The 25,458-nt window shown below is 43.6% G+C and overlaps 1 protein-coding gene across 8 annotated transcripts in view; it reads right to left on the bottom strand.

The window, feature by feature from the left end:
- Window positions 1-25,458, bottom strand: part of dennd5a (DENN/MADD domain containing 5A) — a 496,539-nt gene that overhangs the window by 166,299 nt on the left and 304,782 nt on the right. For 5 of the 8 annotated variants that reach the window (XR_011933108.1, XR_011933109.1, XM_072466513.1 and 2 more), the window contains 2 exons: window positions 22,470-22,620; window positions 21,135-21,228 (listed from right to left, as the gene is read on the bottom strand). Coding sequence is in view for 4 of the 8 variants with exons in the window: in XM_072466513.1 (XP_072322614.1) it covers window positions 21,135-21,228; window positions 22,470-22,620 (245 nt within the window). In the remaining 4 variants the exon portion in view is untranslated. Of the gene's footprint in view, window positions 1-19,401; window positions 19,510-21,134; window positions 21,229-22,469; window positions 22,621-25,458 lie in introns of all 8 variants that reach the window. The other 3 variants (XR_011933106.1, XR_011933107.1, XM_072466510.1) reach the window with 1 other exon arrangement.

Genomic DNA, 25,458 nt, shown 5'->3' on the forward strand with positions numbered 1-25,458 from the left:
CTCCTCATCTCTTACCACCAAAGATTGACTAGCTCCCATATCTCTTAAAATTGTGACTTCTTCACCTACTCCTTCTGGTACACATGAGTAAATTTTACCCACACAAGTAAATTCTTCAAAGAGATCTGGCACCTTCTTATCAATCACCTCTTGATCAGGCTGTACAATATTTTGCACCTCCTTTGCTTCACTTGGGCTTTCTTTACCACTTTAACAAACCCCACTGACTTATCCTGTTTTATCACATCAGCCTTCCCCGTGCTTTTCTTCAACCACCAACACTGTGACTTTCCATGGCCTAGTTTATTACAGTGAAAACATTTGAAACTTTTCATTTATTTTCCACCCTCCTGGATTTCCTTTTTAATCTGAGGTACACTCTCCTTATTATCTCCCAGCAGATCACCTTTACTTTTACCACTTGAGTATTTCTCTTTTCCTCAGTTTCTATCCCTCACAGGTTGAAACTGATGTCGGAAACCAAGCTTTGATTTATGAACTAATTCATAATCATCTACCATTTCTGCTTCTAACCTCGCAGTTTTAACCCTCTGTTCTTCCACACGAGGTCTCACTACATCAGGAATTGAATTTTTAAACTGAACCAGGCCTATCAACAACTCTTGCTAGAGAAAGATACAAAGGAGTACGTGACCATCAACGCGCATAAAGTGTTGTTCAAGTATAACAGTTCATTTTTTGGTGTATCTTCCAGTCCAGCGATCTTCCAAAGGACAATGGACAACCTGCTACAAGGCATTCCTCATGTTGCAGTCTACTTAGATTACATTTTAATTTCACGCAAGACTGAGGAGGAGCATCTCAACCACCTGGATCGAGTTTCAAACAGGTTTTTAGAGGCGGGACTGCATCTGAAGTGGAGCAAGTGCATTTTTCAGGTACTGAACATAGAGTGTCTAGGCCACAGAATCACTGCACAAGGCTTATCTCCTGATGAAGGAAAAGTTTGAACGATTAAGGGAGCTCCGGAATCCAGTAATGTGGCCAAGCTCAGATCATTTGTAAGTTTGATAAACTATTATGGAAAGATTTTGCTCGACCCGAGACCTGTCTACAGTGTTCGTGCCACTGTACCTACTTCTGCACAAAGAAACAAAATGGAAGTGGGAGTCTGCATAGAAGAATAATTTTAAAGTTGTGAAAGCACTGCTGCAATCAAAAAATCTGTAATCTATTTTGATCCAGATAGGGAACTTATTCTGTCGTGTGATGCCTTGCACTACAGTGTGGGGGCGTACTTTCTCATGTAGTGGAGGACATGTCCGAAAAACCCATTAGTTTTGCATCTAGAACACTTACAAAGGCTGAAAAGGGGTATTCACAGTTGGACAAACTATCACTAACTATCACTTTTGCGGTTAAAAGGTTCCATTGTATCTCTATGGATGTTTGTTCACCATATTTACCGACCAAAAGCCATTGGATGTGCCCTTTCAGTGAGTCAAAATGTATTCCTCCCATGGTCTCAGCAAGAATACAGCGCTGGGCACTTATATTGTCAGCGTATCAGTACAGCGCAGTGTACAGGGCAAGGAAGGACAATGCCAACCTGGATGCGTTTAGACATCGCTCCCTTTATCGGATTCTCCTGTCCCACATCCACGTGTTATTCAGTGGCGCGCCATTCATTGGCGGTAGAATTCTCTCTTCCCGCCACTTGTCAATGGGATTTACCATTGAAGCCATCCCATGCCTCTGCAAAATCACCAGGCAGGAGGGAGCTGCCAGGGGGAAAAGAGAATCCCGATGACTGGAGAATTCCGGCCATTGCGTCCTCCCGAGAAAATTTTCTTATGAGGGAGACTTGCCCAATCTTCAGTGACTGATGAACAAATTAAGCAGTGGACAGACCGATCCTATACTGCCACAAGTTAAAAGATTTCTGATGTAAAGATGGCCATCTCATAGAATTTACAGTGCAGAAGGAGGCCATTTGGCCCATCGAGTCTGCACCGGCTCTTGGCAAGAGCACCCTACCCAAGGTCAGCACCTCCACCCTATCCCCATAACCCAGTAACCCCACCCAACACTAAGGGCAATTTTGGACACTAAGGGCAATTTATCATGGCCAATCCACCTAACCTGCACATCTTTGGATTGTGGGAGGAAACCGGAGCACCCGGAGGAAACCCACGCACACACGGGGAGGATGTGCAGACTCCGCACAGATAGTGACCCAAGCCGGAATCGAACCTGGGACCCTGGAGCTGTGAAGTAATTATGCTAACCACTATGCTACCGTGCTGCTCGTCATAGAAGATCTGTCATAGAAGATGGTGGATTGAAGCATTTTGTGAGGCGCAAAGACAAGTTAAGTGTGCTGGGTGGCTGAATACTGTGGGGTTTGGGAGTGGTTGTTCCACCCCTTGGTCATTTGCAAGTAATGGATGAAATTCATGAGGCTTATCCACATGCCTCTCAAATGAAGAGTCCAGCCAGGTCAGAGGTTGATGGCCTAATATGGACCAGGATTTGGAAAACAAGTGAAATTCTGTTCTGCGTGTCAATCTAACCAGAATATGGCACCACTAGTACCATTACATCCTTGGTTGAGAATTCATGTGGATTTTGCAGGTCCTTTCATGGTCACATGTTTTTAGTCATTGTGGATGCACATTCTAAGTGGTTAGAAGTATACATCATGAGCAACATTACAGTTCCCAGTACCATAGAACAGAGGCTTTGCAACTCATGGGTAATTGGATTGTCTCATTTCTGAAAATGGATAGGCAGCACGTGGCACAGTGGTTAGCACTGGGAATGCGGCGCTGAGGACCCGGGTTCGAATCCCGGTCCTGGGTCACTATCCGTGTGGAGTTTGCACATTCTCCCAGTGTCTGCGTGGGTTTCACCCCCACAACCCAAAGAAGTGCAGGCTAGGTGGATTGGCCACGCTAAATTGCCCCTGAATTGGAAAAAAAAATAATTGGCAACTCTAAATTTATAAAAACAAAAATTCTAATAATGGTACACTAAACAGCTGGTTTGTGATGGAGAACAAGGCCAGCAGCCGGGTTCAATTCCCATACCAGCTTACCAGAATGTGGAGACGAGGGGCTTTTCACAGTAACTTCATACTTGTGACAATAAAAGGTTATTATTTCCGAGAGAGTTGTTCCAAGAGTTTATGCAAAAGAATGGAATACGCCATGTGCGTACTGCATCTTTTCATCCAGCTTCACAGAATAGAATCCCTACAGTGCAGAAGGAGGCCATTTGGCCAATCGAGTCTTCACTGGCCCTCCAAAAGAGCACCCTATCTAGTAGCCCTACTCTGATTGTTGAGTGCTTCTATACATACGAGCTGAGATCTGTCAGTCTCGCTGTGATCCTGCACATCCTGTATGTCGATTGTGATCACATTGTCACTGATTTCACATACAGTGGGTAGACTTACATTGTCTTCTTGTTGATTATGTGAGCTTGGTAGACTTTCATAGTCTGCTTCTGGTTTCTCAGATACGGTGGGAACCTGGGTAGACCTTCATAGTCTTGTTCATGCATGGTGTTTCGCTATGGAGTCTTTAATTGCTTCCATTTTGGATTCTGTCAACGAGCTCTCTGTGGAGGCTTGTATCGCTCTCTTTGTGGAGTCTTTCATCGCCCTCTGTGTGGAGTCGTGCAGTGTTCTCTCTGTGGAGTCGATCTGTGTTCTCTCAATGGAGTCGGTCAGTACTCTCTGTGTGGCGTCGTTTTCTTCTTGGGAATTTGACAGGTTGCTGTCATCCAATGTATCGACGATCTGCCATTGCATCATGGTATTGGATTCATCTACCATGAGTAGAGTCGTGTTGAGCTTTGCAACTGTTTTGCTGATGCTGTGATCAGCATATCCGAATAACTCAGCCATGTCTGCGTAGTATTGTTCGATAAACAAATCATCTTCTTTGGTTTTGGATTTGACATTGCGCTCTTCACTTTGGGTGGGGCAAACTGCTTGTTCCAGGGTGCTGTGAAAGTTATTTTCAACTGCTGGTAGAAGTTCAGGCAATGTTGTGCCTTTTGAGGTTGAATTTGGTGATTTTGTGCCTTTAAAAGTCTTTTGTGATTTTCGGGCATTTCAACTTTAAATGGGCGTGGTCTGCATCTGATGATGTCATGATGCTCGTGACGTCTTGCGCATGCGCAGAGCCATCTTTGAACGGTGCGGTTTTTCTTTCAACTGCGCATGCGCGACTTGCGCATGTGCAGATCGATTGGCAAACCGTTTTAGATGTTCTGCTGACTGCGCATGTGCGGTTTGCACATGCGCAGATCGATCTGCGCCCAAAACTTATTTTTAACTGCGCATGCGCAGCTTGCGCAGAATAGTCTTCGCGCAAACGACTGATTTCAACTGCGCATGCGCAGCTGCGGTTTCCTGCGCATGCGCAGACCAAGATTTGCGTCTTTTGTTCCCCGGGCAGTTTAAAATGTGCTCAGACGCCATTAAAAAATTGCACATCTTTGGGTTGTGGGGGCGAAACGCACGCAAACCCGGCGAGAATGTGTAAACTCCACATGGACAGTGACCCAGAGCCGGGATCGAACCTGGGACCTCGGCGCCATGAGACTGCAGCGCTTCCACTAAGCCACCGCGTTGCCCTCAGCCAAGCATTCATAATGAGTCCATCTGGCGATCTGCTTCTGTTAATACTACTGATCTGTAGATTTTTTTCAAAAGGGATTATTGAATTTTCTTCAAGTACCTTTGAAGACTTGGCATTGTTATTGTATAGCTGACTAGACGAGCGTATTTTGGTTGAATGGGCTTGGTAGATATAGCAGGAGCATGAAGTGGCATGGGGACATGAGTGAGGCAAGAGGGGTGAAGGGTGAGGGCTATAGAGTCCAACAGCCTTTAATGATAAAGCTCCAGAAAACCGAAACAGGTCTTTTAACCAGTCCATCTTGGCACTCGCCCGACTCAATAAGTATTGGAAGTTTAGGGTGCCTTGGATAACGAGGGACATTGTGGACCTCGTCAAAAAAAAAAAGAGACCTTTTGTACAGTCTAGAAGGGTGGGGACAATCGAAACCCTTGATGAATATAAAGAACGTAGGAAGGTACTTAAGCGGGAAATTCGGAGGGCTAGGAGGGGTCATGTAAAGTCCTTGGCAAGTAGGATTAAGGTGAATCCCAAAGCTTTTTATTCAAATGTAAAAAGCAAGAGGGTAGCCAGGGAAAGGATTGGACCACTTGAGGACAGTGGGGGGAATCTATGTGTTGAGCCAGAGGAAATGGGTGAGGTACTAAATGAGTACTTTGGATCAGTGTTCACCAAAGAAAGGGACTTTGTGGAAGATGATTCTTGGGTAGGGCGTGTGGACAGTCCGCAGCATGTTAACATCGAAAAGGATGAGGTATTGGGTCTTTTAAAAGATACTAAGGTAGATACGTCTCCTGGACTGGATGGGAATGACCCCAGAATACTGGGGGAATGCAATGTTAGCATTCATGTCAAGAGGGTGAGAATACAAGACCAGGGATGTACTTCTGAAGCTGTATACAAGGGGCTGTTTAGCACAGGGCTAAATCGCTGGCTTTGAAAGCAGACCAAGGCAGGCCAGCAGCACGGTTCAATTCCCGTAACAGCCTCCCGAAATGGCGCCGGAATGTGGCGACTAGGGCCTTTTCACAGTAACTTCATTGAAGCCTACTTGTGACAATAAGCGATTTTCATTCATTTTTTTTTTCATAAGGCTCTGGTCAGACCCCATTTGGAGTATTGTGAGCAGTTTTGGGCCACGTATCTAAGGAAGGATGAGCTGGCCTTGGAAAGGGTCCAGAGGAGGTTCACAAGAATGATCCCTGGAAGGGCAGCACGGTGGCGCAGTGGATAGCACTGGGACTACGGCACAGAGGATTCGAATCCCAGCCCTGAGTCACTGTTTGTGTGGAGTTTGCACATTCTCCCGTGTCTGCGTCGGTTTCACACCCACAATCCAAAAGATGTGCGTGTGGAGTTTGCACATTCTCCCAGTGTCTGCGTGGGTTTCACCCCCACAACCCAAACGATGTGCAGGTTAGGTGGATTTGCCACGCTAAATTGCCCCTTAATTGGAAAAAAATAATTGGGTACTCTAAATTTATTTCAAAAAAGAATGATCCCTGGAATGAACAGCTTGTCGTATGAGGAACGGTTGAGGACTCTGGGTCTGTACTTGTTGGGAGTTTAGAAAGATGAGGGGGGGATCTTATTGAAACTCACAGGATACTGCAAGGGCTGGATAGAGTGGATGTAGAGAGAGGATGTTTCCACTAGTAGGAAAAACTAGAACCAGAGACACCATCTCAGACTAAAGGGACGATCCTTTAAAACAGAGATGAGGGGGAATTTCCTCCTTACCACCCAGAGGGTGGTGAATCTGTGGAACACTGTTATAACCTGCCTGCTTACCACTGGCTGGGGACTAATGGCAATCCCACAATCCTATGGGAGTATGAGCTTCCCCAATGAGGAATGCGGAGAAATCATTGGCAGATTCCCTGCATAAATGCAGATGGCCAGTTTGCAACCAGCTAGAGAGGAGTGAGCAGCAAGGGAGTTGCTGCTGCTGTTGTATATAGATATATGCTATTGTAAATAAATGTTATTTCTTTCCATCCTTCAACTCGTGCTGGATTCTTCGTGGCCCTCACAAAAAACACTTTGCTGCAGAAGGCTGTGGAGGCCAAATCACTGAGTGTCTTTAAGACAGAGATAATAGGTTCTTGATTAATAAGGGGATCAGGGGTTATGGTGAGAAGGCAGGAAAACGGGGATAAGAAAAATATCAGCCATGATTGAATGGCAGAGCAGACTCGATGGGCCGAGTGGCCTGATTCTGCTCCTATGTCTTATGGTCTTAAGGGAGGAAATTGCTGGGGCCTTGACGAACATCTTTGTATCCTCATTGGCTACAGGTGAGATCCCAGAGGATTGGAGAATAGCTAATGTGGTACCTCGGTTTAAGAAAGGTAGCAGGGATAATCCTGGAAACTATAGGAAACTTCATGTCGATAGTAGGTAAATTATTGTAGAGAATTCTTAGGGACATGATTTATACCCATTTGGAAACAAATGGACTCATTAGCGATAGACAACATGGTTTTATGAAGGGGAGGTTGTGCCTCACTAACTTGATCGAACTTTTTGAAGAGGTGACAAAGATGATTGATGAGGGGAGGGCGGTAGATGTTGTTTGCATGGACTTCAGTAAAGCCTTTGACAAGGTGCCTCATGGCAGACTGGTACAAAAGGTGAAGTCACACGGGATCGGAGGTGAGGTGGTGAGATGGATACAGAAGTGGGTCGGTCGCAGAAGGCAAAGGGTAGCAGTAGAAGGGTGTTTTTCTGAATGGAAGGTTGTGACTAGTGGTGTTCCGCAGGGATCTGTGCTGGGGCCTCTGTTGTTTGTAGTATACATAAACGATTTGGAGGAAAATGTAGCCAGCCTGATTAGTAAGTTTGTGGATGACTCCAATATTGGTGAAGTGGCAGACTGTAGAAACCAAATATTTTCTAATACACCTGATAGGTAAAAGATGGCTATTTAGCGTAAAATATTAAGCCCCAGTTTTAAATACCCATTTTAAATTCACTCATAACCTCAGGTCAGCTCAAAACATATAGCTTCAATAGAGACAGAAAACAGCATGACACAGCATAATTCACTTTTACTGAGCTCCATTGTTCTAGCAAATACATTTGCAAGACAGTGTGACATTAAAACACAAGCCGTACCAGATATCAATCCAAGGACAGGGCAGGTACCATAGCAACATAAAGGCGCTATTGTCTACAATGTGGCTAACAGCTAAGTCAGCAGAACTTCAATTTAAACTGGTCTTGATAACAGCACAGAATTGCATTCCACAACATACACAAGTATTCAGGCATGAAACATTTAAAGCTAATGTTGCACATTAAAGATTGACAGCTAACCGTTAAATCAAACTCATTTGATTCTAACCCAAACCAATTAGGATGACATAGAGGTGTAGACAGATGGCTAAAGACTGATATGATTTCCTATAACCGTGAAGGTCCGTACGGCCATCTTTATCCGGATCATTCTATACTTTGATCCAAACTATTCGCTATCTCTATTTTTCACTTTTCCACTGTAACTCTTGAAGTAAATGCAAGCTGTTGTGCCGTAAGCAAGAAACCATTTCTGTATTATTTTAAAAACTAAATTGTGTACAAGTTGCAGAGAAGCATTTTTGCTATCAGGACTTATTAGAGAATAAGATTTAAGTGACTCTCAATTGTAATCAAATAGAGGCAACATATGATTCTTCTTTGCATCCGAGAAGTTTTAACTCAAATTTCTACTGAGTTTTAGTGTTGCAAGTTCCTCACTAATTCCGCATGGTGGATCTCTTACAACTGCCGTAGTTCGGCAAAAGGGGAGGAGCACTCAGACGAAATCGGAGAGGTTCGGAAATCTTCGGAACGAGTCGGAGACGATAGGGGAGAATCGGAGGACACCGGAAGACGAACGATTGTATCGCTAACAGAAGCCCAGAAGGACGGAAGACCCAAAGAAAAACGGCTAGACTGGGGTAAGAAACATCTTTTTCACCTATTAAGTCTTAAAGCCGCATTAAGCAGTGTTTCGACCCCTAGAAAGGACATTTTTATAGACTGTGTTAATTCAATCGGGTGCTGGTCGTTGAAACTAAAATAAAATGGGACTGAAAAAATAGTCGTGGTAGTGTGCACAGAATACACATAGTTGACGACCAAAAAATTGGGTGTAAAGTTATGGCAGAAATGAATCCTAAAATAGATTCAGAACCTTCAAATGGTAGAGAACTACTTCCCACAACTACCAAGGGAGGTTGCACTGTACCGGATGTCTCTACTGACGATGTATTGGGTGATCTTGGATCTTTGATTCGTAGACAATTTGGACTGTCTGAAGTTTCAAGAAGAATTTAATCAAAATATGATATCCCCAAAGTCCCTCGATAATATCAAAATGACATGGGGAAAAACCACACGCTTAAACGATGAAAAACGTGCACAATGGTCTATTGTAATAATGGCACAGCTTCGCAGACAGCAAGAGGTAATCGTTAAAAATAAAAGCGATCATGACCTTAAGTCCACTAAAGACCAACTAGTCGCAGTTGTTGAGGAATTACGAGATGCAAAATCTAAACTTGAGCACTGTGATCAGATTAAAACATTACTGGAAAACAAAACCTTTAAAGTTCAACAACAATCTTTTCAAATTGGAGAATTGCAACGTAAGGTTATTGAATCAGAGTCAAAATACCAACAGTTACAAACAGAAACTGAGCAAATCAAAAGTCAAAATTGCAAGTTAATTGAGGAAAGATGTTTTTTGGAAGGTGAAATGAGCAATTTTAAAGGACACTGCAAAATCTTGACAGACAATCTTGCAGCTCATAATTTAAATCAAAGCACAAACGTGAATTTTAGTTCTAGTGCTGGAGTAAATACTCTGATCAACATAGTTCCAACTCGTTTCACCTCCAAATTCAATTTCACAAACAATTCCAATTCCTCAAATAGCTCCAATTCAACAAGCAACCCCAGTTGCACAATCAGCTCCAGTTCCAAAGCAAAGATCAAGTGCCAGTGCTAAATCAAAACCTAAATTTCATTGGCCAGTTGACTCAGATGAAGAAAGTGATGAAACAAGCTTTCCTAGAATGCAAAATAATAAAGTAATTCGATTAGCCCCTTTAAAACGCAAACGGGCTAAAATTGGAAGCAAAGAAGTAGACGAAGGTGGTTCGACGTTTACTAAAACTATATTTGGCCATCATTGGGTACATGAGGTCGCAGACCCTGAAAAAATTGACAGATGGTCTAAAGATCGTCACCACCCAAAAGGGGTGGTTTGACCACATGGGAACAACTTCACAGATTGCAATCCATTTATCATCTTCACCCATTCGATGGAGTACAAATTCTGTCTATTATGGTAGGCTCTCGTGACAGTACAACTCTTGGAGAAGAGGGTGAACTTGCTCCTGGAGATGATTTGCAAAATTTAGAAGTTAGTTGGCTAGCAGTCAAAAATTGGCTATTAAATTTTCACCCTCCAAAAACCGATTGGTCTAAAATCACATCTTGCATTCAAAAACATACTGAAGATATGCAGGATTTCGAAGATAGGTTTTTACATGTCTGGATAGAACATTCAGGAATGCAACTCCAAGAGGAGACTGACACTTGGGACACAAGCACTTTAGGTCCAATTAAGACGGCTTTTATAGCCGGTATTAAACCTGAAATTTCTAATGCTTTGAATTTGGTTTTACCAACTTGGGCCACAACTGGTACATATCACAAAATAGTTGACCGATGCATTCAGATAGATCGCGGTATGCATAACCAGACAAACTATAACACTGCGGCTGCTCAAATTCAGCCTGTGTTACCTGCTGCTCCGGTGGCAGCTGCTGCAGCCCCTGCAGGGGTATCAACAGTAACTGCAACCTCCCGACGATCATCGGGGCAAGCATGCACCCTTGCTCCATTAAAATCACATAAGAAAATACCACAATGTCTTTTCTGTGGTAAACTAGGACATTGGATGGTATCATGTTATTATAAACAACGGCTCAAGTCCAAGAGAAGTCAATGAAGTATGCAATGATGCCTACAATATGTATCCACCTCGTGGCCAATCACGTAACACGCACAGACAAGACACACCGAGGGTTACGTTCCAACAAGACACACCCAGACTTGCGTACAGGGATTCTAGACCCTTCCAGTCGTTCCCACGTGGGGAAGAGCCGTACCCATGTAGGGACGCACATGATGACGACAATGGCATGAACGAAATGTTAAACAGCTACACTCCAGCTCACTGCGTTTGATCATTGTTTATAATAACATGATACCATCCAATGTCCTAGTTTACCACAGAAAAGACATTGTGGTATTTTGATCATTCAACAAACTAACGGACCCCACTCTTGGTGATTCTTTCCATATTTCTCTACATGCACTTTTGGAACAGAAAAAGGATGGACTATATATATTGCTAAGAGTGGGAGGTTTTTATATCGATTTTCTTTTTGACACTGGAGCTGAACTTACCTGTGTTACTCAAAACTAAGCTGCTTTATTTCCCCTAACTGTAGGAAAAATTGACGCTTTTGCTGCAGGAGGAGATTCTTTAATTCTGCGACAAACTGAGCCACTGCTTTTAGAATTTGGACCACATCAACTGATGGCATCAATTTGGGTAGGTCCGGTAACACAAGCACTTCTAGGTATGGACATCCGGGGCGGGATTCTCTCAGCCCCGCGCCGGGCCGGAGAATCCCTGCATCCGCGCCACACTGGCACCTGATTCTCCGCACAGCGGAGAATCTGCGCCATTGGCACCGCCGCGTTTGGCGCGGCGCCAGTTGTGGGCTGCTCTATGTGGCCGGGCTGCCGATTCTCTGGCCCGGATGGGGCGAGCGGCCGCTCTAAAAAGGCAGAGTCCCGCCGGCGCCGTCCACACCTGGTCGCAGCCAGCGGGAACTCTGTGCGGAGGGACGGGGGGCGGCCTGTGGGGGAGGGAGGGGGGCTCCGACCCCGGGGGGGGGGCCTCCGATGGGTCCTGACCCGCGATCGGGGCCCACCGATCGGCGGGACGGCCTCTCGCTCCCGGGCCTATTTTCTTATGCATCGGCCCCTGAACTTCCGTACCATGTTGCGCCGGGGCCGGCACGTTGAGCGAGGCCACCGCGCATGCGCGGCTGGCGCCGGCGCCACTGCGCATGTCCTCGTTGACGTCGGTGCCACTGCGCATGCTCGAGTTGGTGTGGCACACAGTTACACTCCAGCCGGGATGGGAGGCTGGAGCGGCGTGAACCGCTCCAGCGCCATGCTGGCCCCTTATAGGGGCCAGAATCAGTACTCCCAGCGGCCCATTCACGCCATCATGAAACGCGACGGCGTTTCCGACGACGTGGACACTGCCGCCGAATGGGAGAATCCTGCCCCTTATCTCAACCAAATTCTTCACTTAACTTCGATAATGGAAAAATCACCTGGTCCATTAGACACATCAAAAAAGATGAAATACAGAATCATCCAATTTGGGCGAAAAACAAAAATGATTGTGGCCTTTTAAAAATGGAACCAGTGACTTTCATGGGATCCGCTCCACCTTGTACCAAACAATACCCCATTAACAAAACTTCAATTCAAGGCATTCTACCTATAATAAAACTTGAAGAAAGGGGTATTTTACTGCGCATTCACAGCTATCAATCAGCCCTGTATGGCCTGTAAAAAAGGCTCACGGCACATGGCGCCTTACTAGTGACTACAGAAGGGTAAATCAATTCATTGTCAGAAAAGCTCCTCTAGTGGCAGATCCATCTACAATCTTTAACTCTTTAACACCTGACCTTCAATAGTTATCAGTCATTGACATGCAAATGGTTTCTGATCAGTACCACTAGCTAAGCAAGTACAACCATGGTTTGCTTTCACCGTTAATCAACAACAGTACACACGGACTAGACTACCGCAAGGTTTTCACAATAGCCCAACTGTTTACCACATGGCTCTACCGAATCATCTCAGGCAACTGCCTGATCTGCCTTCCACCATTATCCAAAAGTTAACCATTAAATGTCCACACTCAGTCCATTCTCTTCTATCCATGAACAGGGTATCCCAAGTTACATCAGCTCGATGGACTAGATGGACAGCAGTTTTGAAAGCTCCCAACCTATATTTTCACAGAGCCAGTCCTGTAAACCCTCATCTTTGCTCCCGCTTCTCGAGGAACAAAAGGTAGGAGAGGGAGAAGGCCATGACTGTGTGAAAATAATAGAGGAAATGGAAGAAGTACGCTTAGTAGAAGAGCCACTGCAGAACCCAGATTTAGTCCTATTCACTGATGGTTCCTCTTTTATTGACAAGGTTATCAGAAAAGCTGGGTGGGCAGTCACAAGCCTATATGAAGTATTAGCTGAAGGAAGTTTGCCTCCAGGTACATCAGCTCAGCAAGCCGAATTAAAAGCACTAACAGAAGCATGTCTTGTGGCAAGAGATAAAACTGCTAACATCTATACTGACTCCAGATATGGTTTTGGAGTAGCACATGATTTTGGCCATCTGTGGAGAAAAAGAGGATTTCTCACAACAGCAGGTACACCTATCCGAAATGGAAAGGAAGTACGAGATCTTCTAGAAGCTATGGCCTTGCCAAAAGAAGTATCATTTCTAAAATGTAAAGCCCATACTCATGAGGACACTATGGAAGCAAGAGGAAATGCTCTTGCGGACCAAGCAGCAAGGGAAGCTGCCTCCCAATGGCATAAGGAATTCAGTCACATTTACAAATTGGGAGTAACCACTTTATTACATGATTTACGTGACGTGCAGCATGATTGTACAAAAGAAGAAAAATGGACATGGTCAGGTATTCAGCCGTATGATGACAATATTTGCAGAGAAGTTCAAACTGATAAACCAGTCGCACCACAATCACTAATGCCCTTCTTAGCTTAACAAATTCATTCATGGGGACAACTATCACCTCAACAAATGATGGATCGATTCCATAGAAGTTGGAGTGGTAAAGGATTCAAAAAACATGCACAATTAGTATCAAACCGTTGTGTAACCTGTCAAAAGAATAACTTGGGACCCATAACATCAATGCCTCAATTAAGAGCTCCTGCTCCCGCAAGACCATTCCAGGTTATACAGGTAGATTACATCATCATTTTCAGTTATTTGATTGGCTTTGTAAATGTTATACCAGAACTGAATAAGAACACATTCCTTTACACATCTAAGATATATGCTAAAAATTTCAACATTTCCAATTGTTGGGTATGCATTGCAACCCCATCTAACTCAGGAGAAGGTATTCCCTTCTTAACTATTCCCTTTAATGCTTCAGAAACAGCAGAATGGTACATCTATCAAAGCGTTCCTCGCTCTGTAGTGGTCCGTTCTGGAGCATATTCATGTGAAAAAGGAAGTTACAAGATTTATTTACAAAAATTTATCAAGTTATGGAAATCGGCAGGCTATCCACGAAACACCTTTTCACGATGGCACCAACTTAAATATAACCCTAACAGAAATCCTCAATACATTAGCCACCCAACTAATATTAAGCAAAAAGGATCAATATGCCTCATTAGTAATCACTCTGAAGGGATGAAAATGGGCAATAATGTTTGTACTAATTATATGATAATACAGCTTATAAATGTACACAAATGTATTACAAAGAACTAAACGGTCCTCAAAAATCGAATAGCACTTGACTATGTGCTAGCCAAAAAAGGTGGCACCTGCGCCCTGATTGGTGCAGAGTGTTGCACTTTCATTCCAGATAACTCAAAAGAAGTTAAAGAACTGGCATCACATATCCAAAAAGAAATCAAGAAACTTGATCCACCTCCAGTTATCTCTCTCTGGGATAAACTTTGCGGGTGGTTGGGACACACTGGAATGTCAACAGTAAGAATAGTGTTATTCTCCTGTGTAGCTGGATTCAACATTTCCATAACATGCCCAATTGTCAGAATGATTCACACTAACCCTACTGCACCACCATTAGATTAAATAGAAATGAAGTATTATTGTTGAAATGTTACTGATCAATCAATTATTTGACTGTATTATTAACATATGGTTAATATATTAATACTGAATTAGTAGAATCAAATTTGATTAATTGATTAATTGTTATTTTATAATAATGATTCTTTAAGAATTATAATAATTTTTGCTGAAATGCTTATAATGCAAATCTTGCCCACTCTATTGTTTAAAACTGCAATGACAATATGAATGAGTTATTCTTTGCGCCTTTACCTATCCTATCGCATTAATTGTATCTTTTATCTTCTTGTGATATATCTCACTTATTCTTTTGATTAATCAAAGTGGGGAATGTAGAAACCAAATATTTTCTAATCTGATAGGTAAAAGATGGCTATTTAGCGTAAAATATTAAGCCCCAGTTTTAAATACCCATTTTAAATTCACTCATAACCTCAGGCCATCTCAAAACATATAGCTTCAATAGAGACACAAAACAGCATGACACAGCATAATTCACTTTTACTGAGCTCCATTGTTCTAGCAAATACATTTGCAAGACAGTGTGACATTAAAACACAAGCCATACCAGATATCAATCCAAGGACAGGGCAGGTACCATAGCAACATTAAGGCGCTATTGTCTACAATGTGGCTAACAGCTAAGTCAGCAGAAGTCCAGTTTAAACTGGTCGTGATAACAGCACAGAATTGCATTCCATAACATGCACAAGTATTCAGACATGAAACATTTAAAGCTAATGTTGCACATTTAAGATTGACAGCTAACCATCAAATCAAACTCATTTGATTCTAACCCAAACCAATTAGGATGACTTAGAGGTGTAGACAGATGGCTAAAGACTGATATGATTTCCTCTAAACGTGAAGGTCCGTACGGCCATCTTTATCCGGATCATTCTATACTTTGATCTAAACTATTCGCTATCTCTATTTTTCACTTTTCCACTGTAACTCTAGAAGTAAATGCAAGCTGTTGTGCCTTAAGCAAGAAACCATTTCTGCATTATTTTAAAAGTTAAATTGTGTACAAGTTGCTTCTCTTTAAGTCCTTTTTGCTAGCCGGACTTATTAGAGAATAAGATTTAAGTGACTCTCAATTGTAATCAAATAGAGGCAATAAACGATTCTTGTTTGCATCCGAGAAGTTTTAACTACGGAGTTTTAGTGTCGCAAGTTCCTCACTAATTCCGCATGGAAGATCTCGTACACAGATGATACAGCGGGATATAGATAGGTTGGAGACTTGGGCAGAGAAATGGCAAATGGAGTTTAATCCGGACAAATGTGAGATAATGCATTTTGGTAGGTCTGACATAGAGGGGAAATATACTGTAAATGGCAAAACTCTTAGGAATTTGAAAGTCAGAGAGTTCTGGGCGTGCAGATCCACAGATCTTTGAAGGTGGCAACACAAGAAGACAAGGTAGTCAAGAAAGCATATGGAATGCTTGCCTTCATTGGACGGGGAATCGAGTATAAAAACTGCCAATTTATGCTACACTTGGTAATGCCCCACTTGGAATATTGCGCACAATTCTGGTCGCCACATTACCAGAAGGATGTGGAGGTTTTGGAGAGGGTGCTGAGGAGGTTTATCAGGATGTTGCCTTGTCTGGAGGGTGTTAGCTATGTGGAGAGGCTGAATAGACTCAAACTTTTTTCATTAGAAAGATGGAGGTTGAGGGGTGACCTGATAGAGGTCTACAAGATTATGAGGGGCATGGATAGAGTGGATGGGCAGGCACTCTTTCCCAGGGTGGATGGGTCAGTCACCAGGGGGAATAGGTTTAAGATCCAGGGACAAGGTTTAGAGGAGATGTGCGAGGCAGGCTTTTTTACGCAGACGGTGGTGAGTGCCTGGAACGCGTTGCCAGGGGAGGTTGTGGAAGCAGGTACATTAACAGCATTCAAAAGGCATCTTGACAAACACATGGATAGGATAGGATAGGTGTATAAAGGGATAAGGCACAAGAAGTGCTGAGGGTTTTGGCAAAGGTTGGTATCTTGACCGGTACAGGTTTGGAGGGCCGAAGGGCCTGTTCCTGTGCTGTATTGTTCTTTGTTCAATGGCTGCAACCAAACTGATTCCAGGGTCAGCAGGCCACTGCTGCCCCAGAGCAAAAATAGTGCGTACATTTATATGGAGGTGGATTTTGCAGCTTTGATGTTGAAAATCTGGTCCATAGACTCAATTTAGTTGCCAGGTATTACTGATAATTTGCCAAATGTTTGTCGTATGAAACATGCAAAGTCAAAGATCCCCTATGAAATGAAACAGGCACATGCAATTCTTCAATTTTATCAGAGCAGAGGACTGCAACACACCTCCCCGGAAAGCTTGAGGCACACGGCTTTCAGAGTTCTGACAAGACAAGAATTCTGCTCAGAAAAAGAGGAAGACTAATTTATAAACGTCTCATAGATTTGTTATGCAAAGGGTAGTTTGGTAAGGCAGTTTAATCAATGTTATAAACAACCATGTGAGTTGTCACATACAGAAAGATTCCATTTCTCGGCAGCATTGTTTTTCTTTTGAACTATTCTACCTCACTAGAATGTTGCTGACTGCAGACACACAGTTCTCTCATTTTCACCACATCCTCAACACTGAACTGTACAGAATTATTAGAAATTGCAACACAGAATCAGGCCATATGACCCACCAGTCTATTGGGGAATTTGCATCCCACATGAGCGCTAGCCCTGATGTCCCATGCATGCTTTCTTACCCACACACAAATCCACTTTTTAAAAAAAAAATCTTTTTCTTATTTAAAAAAAAAAAATTAATAAACATTTTATAGAGGTATTTTTTGGTATTATAACAACACAATATACAATGTACATGGAACTATAAACATAGTACAAAAGCCGTCTCCCTCCCTTACAGGTCCCACCTTTATTAACCCCCTTCTCCAAGCTAAACTAACCCCTCGCCCCACTTCTGCTGACGGTTAATTTTCCATGAAGAAGTCGACGAACGGTTGCCACCTCCGGGCGAACCCTAACATTGACTCTCTCAAGGCAAACTTGATTTTCTCCAAACAGAGAAATCTAGCCATGTCCGATAGCCAGGTCTCTGACTTCGGGGGCTTTGAGTCCCTCCAAGCTAATAGTATCCGTCTCCGGGCTGCCAGGGAAGAAAAGGCCAGAACGTTTGCCTCTTTCTCCTCCTGGATTCCCGAGTCTTCCGACACCCCGAAAATCGCCACCTCTGGACTCAGTGCCACCCTTGTTTTTACACCATGGACATCTGCAAACCCCTGCAAAAATCCCCTAACCTTCGGACATGACCAGAACATGTGGACATGGTTCGCTGGTCCTCCCTTCTCCTACCCACCCTCTGGAAACTACCCTGTCCGGAATCTCCCTTAGCGGTAGGAGCAGGAAGGTTGACACCTGTTTACGTAGGAAGTCCCGCACCTGCAGATACCTGAATTTGTTTCCCCTCGCCAACCCAAACTTCTCCTCCAACGCCCTCATATTCGGAAAGCTCCCCTCTATAAACATATCCCCCATCCTCTCAATCCCTGCTCTCCACTATATCCGGAACCCTCCATCCATGCTTCCCGGGGCAAACCGGTGATTATTACAGATTGGGGACCAGACTGATGCTCCCACATGTCTCCAGACTCTCAGGGCCACCACCACCACAGGGCTGGTGGAGTACCGTGCCAGGGGGAACGGCAGAGGCGCATTTACCAACGCCCCCAAACTGTGCCCTTGCATGAAGCCACCTCCATACGCTCCCATGCCGATCCCTCCCCCACGACCCACTTCCTGATCATGGCTACATTCGCTGCCCAGTAATAGTTACTAAAATTTGGCAGCGCCAGCCCGCCCTCTCCCCGAGTCTGCTCAAGCATTACCTTCCTTACCCGCAGGGTCTTGCCCGCCCAAACAAAGCCAGAGATCATTTTGTTGACCCGTTTAAAAAAGGACCGCGGAATAAAGATGGGGAGACATTGAAACACAACAGGAATCTCGGGAGGACCGTCATCTTCACCGTTTGCACCCTCCCAGCTAATGACAACGGGAGCGCGTCCCATCTCCGAAAATAGTCCTTCATTTGGTCTACTAGCCTGGCCAGATTTAATTTATGCAGTCGGTCCCATTCCCGCGCCACTTGAATGCCTAGGTACCTAAAGCTTCCCCCTACTAATCTAAACGGCAGCTCCCCCAATCGCCTCACCTGTCCCCTCGCCTGGACTGCAAACATCTACAAATCCACTTTTTAATCCCACATATTTTAGAATCTGTCATCCATCAATTATGTCCTCTGTTGGCCCAGTAAATGCACTCAGTTTATTGTGTCAGAATGATTACCTACAAACATATGAAAATGAAAGGTGGGAAAAGACCAGTTGGCCCATCTTGGCTGCCCCATTGTGTCATATATTGGCAAGCATTCTGGCACATGTAAAGACCTCAGCATCGATTTCCAAGCCCACTGCAATTTTTAGAGGTTAATAGAGTACTTTTTTAGGGGGGTATTGGGAACAATTTATTTAAAAATTGTTTACATCGTCACTACTGCCTCCACTAACCTCGGTCAAGGTCATCTTCTAATGCGCCTACCGAAGAGCAGAAGTAAATGGAAATATAAATGTTCAACAATTGTCTACAAAGGTTCTTCTATCTCTCATCCAAAGTTTTATGTAGATGGTAAAAGTGCCTTTAACACCCACAACATATATACAGACAGACAGAGCCACATCTCAGCATTGCAAACATTGTAGCTAATGGGTTTTGAAAGTTGCAAAGGGTGTATGCAGTGACTAGGAACAAACATAAAGGTGCTACTTGACTGAGCAGCAGTTGAGCCCCTATAACGTACCAGATAAAACTCAGACACAGATTTTAAAGAGCTCCTAGTGGTCTGGTTATGCCTATCCAAGTTGAAATACAATACGATCTCCACTTCAGGCGTGAGACAGTCCACATACTGACGAGACAGGAATCATGTGAGTGAGACACAGAGAGACAAACAACCAGAGTATCAAAAAAGAAAGAAATAAAGCAATACAGACAAATGTTCAACCTTATAAATACAAAGGGATAGAAAAAGAGCATGAAAGAAAATCATCACAGAAAGCAACAGAAATAGAAGTTACATAATAAGAGGTAGAACCAAAATCAGTTAAAGAATTCTCAAAACAAAAACAGTAGTGCTTGCTGTTTACAATAATTGCAGTTAAACATACAGGATTTTCAATTACTGCATCCAAGAGGCGTTCCTGTACTGCCATTTGAACACAATCAAGACCAAAAAGGTAGCCATATGCACATTTCTAATCTTGTTATCCCTCTAATCAACAACCCATTAGTCCCAAATGATAGAAAAGTATCTACCTACACTTAAACCTATTGTGAAGATGACACCCCAGTTAGGGGATCTGAATAGACTGCCTGAAAGGATATGAAGCAGATTCAATCATGGCTTTCAAAAGAAAATTGGATAAATATCTGAAGGGAATAAAATGCAGGGCTACAGGGAGAGGGCTGGATTGTGGATCTAGCTAAAATGTTTTTACAGAAAGTCAGCACAGGTTTGATAGACATTCTGTGCTGAAACTATTCTGCGATTTTATTATAAGGGCCCGGTTTTTACTCTGTGCATGTTAATGGTTTTTGAACGGGTTAAATTTCCACACGATCTCGAGGTAAAGGTTTTTAAACATGTACATTTTTTTCTCTAATCCTTTTCAAGATGGCTCTATGAGTAACAGTAAATAGGAATGTTATTTATACAAACTGATTGTGGCTTCCTGCAGGCCTTTATTATTTTACCACATTGTAAACGTCTGCGCTGAATTAATATTCTTTAACATAGAATTCCTTCAACATAGAATATATACAGTTCTCTGAATTGTTTCACAAATCTAATGATTTACTGTATTTGTAATGTTTGCTTGCTCGATTGAATTGGCATACAATTGCACACTCAATATTACTACAGACTGAGCATCCCTTATCCGAAATTCTGAAAACCGGAAAATTCCCAAATCTGCGCTTTTTACAAGCACGCCGCACATGCAATTCCCAAGCATACCGCACATGCGCAGTTCCCAATATTCTGCACATGCACAGTTCCAAACGTGCACCACACATGCGCAGTTCCCAATGCACACCGCACCTGCGCAGTATATTCCGAAATCTGATGCACACTCGCCCCAAGCATTTCAGATAAGGGATTTTCAACCATTGTAATGTCTTGCAAGCTTCTTCAATGTGAGGATAATGCTCCTTTATTCTTAAATTAAAGGAATGCACAAGTTTACTTTGAACATGGAAGGGGAACCAGGGTGGAAATAGTTGGAAGCTCATTAACTGGTGTACTAAAAATAGTATATGAAGCCAATTTTAGGGTCTGATCATTTTATGCTTCATCATTTAATACTTCTGAAAAGACCACAAACAATCAAAAGCTCATCAATCAACCTTCTTTGTTGTGTAGTGGAGTAGGTACATGCAACAGGGCAATAAAGTCTGGTTGCATTGGATTGCTCTTTAAAAAATGGCCATTATTGTCTGAAAATTGAAATAATTACTGTAAATGCAATTACTGACCTCCCTCTGATCATTATCCAGGTGCAGGTGTTCTGTGTGTTGCTTTTGCCTGTCCTTTCGTCTCCACTGAGCCGGGGCACTCCGTTTCACCCATCTTAAAGGGATTAAACACATTATAACAGTACTACAAAATAAACTATTGCATATTTACTTTTCCAATTACTGGCATATCCCCTACTGAATTCTTATAGTGCACCTTCATCTGATTCAGTTAAATTTGACAAATTTATCTTGCAACAATACAAACAAATAACATCTAAAAAATATATTCATATGTCAGCACATTGCAATTGTGACAGAAATCATTATCAAATAATAATCCAATAAAGCTACCTCAATAGAATGACTGTTCATAGACTCTGATGACATTATTTCAAAAGAAAATAGCGAACAGCCTGTGGCATACTTCAAAACCACACCAGAGCAGTTGAAGGGCCGAAGAGCCAGTTCTTGTACTGTACTTTTCTTTGTTCTTTGAAAGCAGCACGTGGACCAGCTTTAGAGTTAAAGACAAACCCTAAACACCTGAAAACATTAACTGGTGCAGTTTCCAGTCAAATGAGGTACTTAGCTGAATAAATTCAAAAATTAGTAACATTTTTACATGTTTTCTATGTTATAAGATGTATATTATTGTACAATTAGCTGTAGAAGACCAAGCAGGATGACAGCCAAAAAGTAATTATGTAAAATATGCAAGTGACTTCATTGATCTTTTCCTGTGACCATAAAGGTGAGTAAAGATCATCACAGATTAAGAAAGCCATTGGGCCTGCCTACCTCAATCATTCTACCATACAGTTAGTTTATCATTTCACAATGGTTTTTGCTGACTAGTCAATCAGGATTGACTGTTTTCATAAGTCTTGCATATTCTTCCATTGCATGTACATGTTTACCTTTCCAATTTTCAATTGATATGCTGTTCAATTGTGAACATTTTTTCATGGAGATGAAATTTGAGTCAATCATGTTCAAGACTAGTACAATATTTTGTTAATCAAATATAACATAGGAATGGTAGAACATAAAACTAGGAAAATTGATCAATAAGCAGTGGACAATCAGCAAAAGGCATAATTTTCAATTAAAACTCAGATTACATTAGGGGCTTAAAGAACATAAGAAATAAGAGTAGGCTCTTTGGCCCTTCGAGCCTGCTCCACCAATCAACACGATTCATAGTGATCTCTGATATTAATATCTTTCTAATGCTTATATTGTTGTAAGATAACTTTGTCAAATTGAACTGAATCTATTGAACACTACCAATAGAAGAATAGGACAATGTAACTGAGCAGCCCATGTACACTAGGGGACATTAAATATACTTACTTGTTACTGGCTGGTGAAGAAGAAAGCACATCTGACTGCAGTTTGGGAAAGAATCCAGATTCATACTTTCCCTGCCCAATCTTCATATCTAGCAGGTGAGGGTGTACAGCCGTGTGGTCAATTTTTGCAAGTCTTAACTCAATTGCCTTCTCTGCAGAACACAAGTGATATTAGTGATTCAGAACTCAAATAAATCATTATGCTGGCATAAAAAAATTTAAAAATAATGTGCCCAGTAGGCAATAGCAGAAGATTAACCATGTTAAAGACCTACAGAATTTACTTAATCATAGTATAAGCAATGCAATTATAATATATAATCTTTATTATTGTCACAAGTAGGCTGACATTAACACTGCAATGAAGTTACTTTGAAAATCCCCTACTCGCCACATTCCAGCACCTGTTCAGATACACAGAGGGAGAATTCAGAATGTCTAATTCACCTAACAGCACATCTTTCGGGACTTGTGGGAGGAAACCGGGGCACCCGGAGGAAAAGACATAGGGAGAACGTGCAGACTCCGCACAGACAGTGACCCGAGAAGGAATCGAACCTGGGACCTTGGCACTGTGAAGCAACAGTGCTAACCACTGTGCTACCGTACCGCCATACTGTAAAGATACAACACAAATACCGTGCAATTATAGTCTCACCGGATTTTATTAGTTCACAATCATTTCCATTTTTTGATACAGCAAAGCTAATTATCAAGAGTGGATTATCCAACGCAGAGGTGGCGGTCCTAATAAATAAGCGGGTAGCTTTTGAGGTGGGGAATATAGTAGCAGACTCAGGGGGAAGTTTTATAATGGATAGGACATTGTTGGCAGGGATGGTCGACTCGGAGTACTCGGCAATTGTGGTCTCGGACCTCGCGCCACATTGGGTGGACTTGCAGGTGGAATGGGAGAGGGCAGCGCCCGCAGTGGAGGCTAGATGTGGGATTATTAGCAGATGAGGAGGTTTGTGAGCAGGTGAGGGCTACTATTCAGGGGTATGTGGAGCTGAGTGACACGGGTGAGGTGCTGGGGCAGTCCGGGTTAGGGCAGTGGTTTGAGGACTGGGTCCAGTTGCTGTACAAGGTCGAGTGAGTCCAGGATATTTCGGACTGCATTGCTGGATGAGACAGTGGTGCCCGCTCTTCTCGTCGCTCTTTGCCATGTCTACAGAGCCACTGGCAATGGCGCATTGACCGTCAAGGGAGTGGAAAAGGATTGTGCGGGGGGACGTTGAGCACAGGGTTTCGCTGTACGTGGATGACCTGTTGTTATATATTTCGGACCCACTGGGTGGCATTATGGGATTTTGGTTCTCTGGGTACAATTTGAACATGGAAAAGAGCAAGGTGTTCCCGATTGAGACCAGAGACCAGGAGTGGAGATTAGGGGAGCTGTGTTTTAAGTAGTGGGGGAAAGGTTTAGATACCTAGGCCTTCAGGTGACGCAGGGTTGGGTGCACATGTTAAATATGACTTGGTTGGCGGACTTCAAGAGGTGGGATATGATGTCACTATCATTGGCAGGACGGGTGCAGACAGTAAAAGTGACGATGCTGCCAAGGTTCCTGCTCGTATTTCAGAACCTCCCGAACTTTGTCCTGAAGTCGTTCTTTAAAAAGGTTACCGCACTAATCTCTGGGTTTGTATGGGCGGGGAAGACCCCGCGGGTCAAAAGGGCTTTTTTGGAGTGGAGGGAGAAGTGGGGTGGGGGCTGGCGTTGCCAAATAAAATGAACTACTACCGGATGGCGAACATCGCCATGGTTAGGAAATGGGTAGTGGGGAGGGATCGGCATGGGGATGGATGGAGACGGCTTCTTGTAGGGGAACGCGTTTGAGGGCATTTTTAACAGCGCCTCTGATGTTCTCTCTGGCCAGGCACTCCGTGAGCCCAGTGGTGCTGTCAGCCTTGAGGACGTGGGGGCAGTGGAGGCAGCATTTGGGACCCGAGGGTGCCTCGGTGTGGGCACCGATCTGTCATAATCATAGGTTTGCCCCGGGGGGGGGGGGGGGGGGGGGGGGGGGGGCAGGATGCGAGATTTCGGGGGTAACGGCAGGCAGGGATTCAGTGATTCAGTGACCTGTTTGTAGGGGGCAGTTTAGCAAAATTGGAGGACCTGGAGGAAGGGTATGAGCTGCCCAGGGGGGACGGTTTCAGGTACTTGCAGGTTTGGGATTTTGTGAAGAGAGAGTCTTTTCCTGAGTTACCGCCCTTGGAGTTGCAAGACAAGCTGCTGTGAAGGAGATAGGGGCGGGAAAGGTGTCTGAGGTTTATGAGGAGCTGATGGATTGGGAGGGGGCCCCCAGTGGGGAATATAAAGCGAAAGTGGGAGGAGGGGCTGGGTGGGGAGGTAGAGGCCAGGATGTGGGATGAGGGTCTGTGGAGGGTGAATGCGTCCTCGTTATTCAGTTTGAAGTACTTCACAGGGCACATATGACGGTAGCGTGGATGGTTAGGGTAGCGTGGACGGTTAGATTTTTTAAGGGGGTAGAGGACAGGCATGGGCGATGCGCGGGGAGGTCCGCGAATCACGTCCACATGTTCTGGGAATGTCCGAAGCTAAAGGGGTTTTGCCAGCATTACTAGAATTGACAATTCCTCATTAACAATAACCTTCGGCAACTTCCGGGTGCGGCGATGACCAGCTAAGTCGCAGCTCCCGGTGGAACGGACTTTTGGGCTCTTGATAGTGTCATGATATTCAAACACACACACCATGATAGACACACCAACAGACAAATCAGAACATACAACACCACAACCAATCACAGAAAGATATAAAAGCACAAACACGACACCTGGTGGTCAGTATTAGCTGGAGACACGGACAAGGACAGACCTGCTACACGACACACTCAGGGAGACAGCACGTGCAGAGTATCCAGAACGAACTGTATACAAGAGTTAAAATAAAATAGAGTTGTACCACATACAACTGTGTTGGCTCATCTATGCACCAGAGCACCCAACACCACATGGTACAGGAG

Source organism: Scyliorhinus torazame, chromosome 10 (assembly GCF_047496885.1).
Source record: "Scyliorhinus torazame isolate Kashiwa2021f chromosome 10, sScyTor2.1, whole genome shotgun sequence".
Taxonomy (NCBI): Eukaryota; Metazoa; Chordata; class Chondrichthyes; order Carcharhiniformes; family Scyliorhinidae; genus Scyliorhinus; species Scyliorhinus torazame.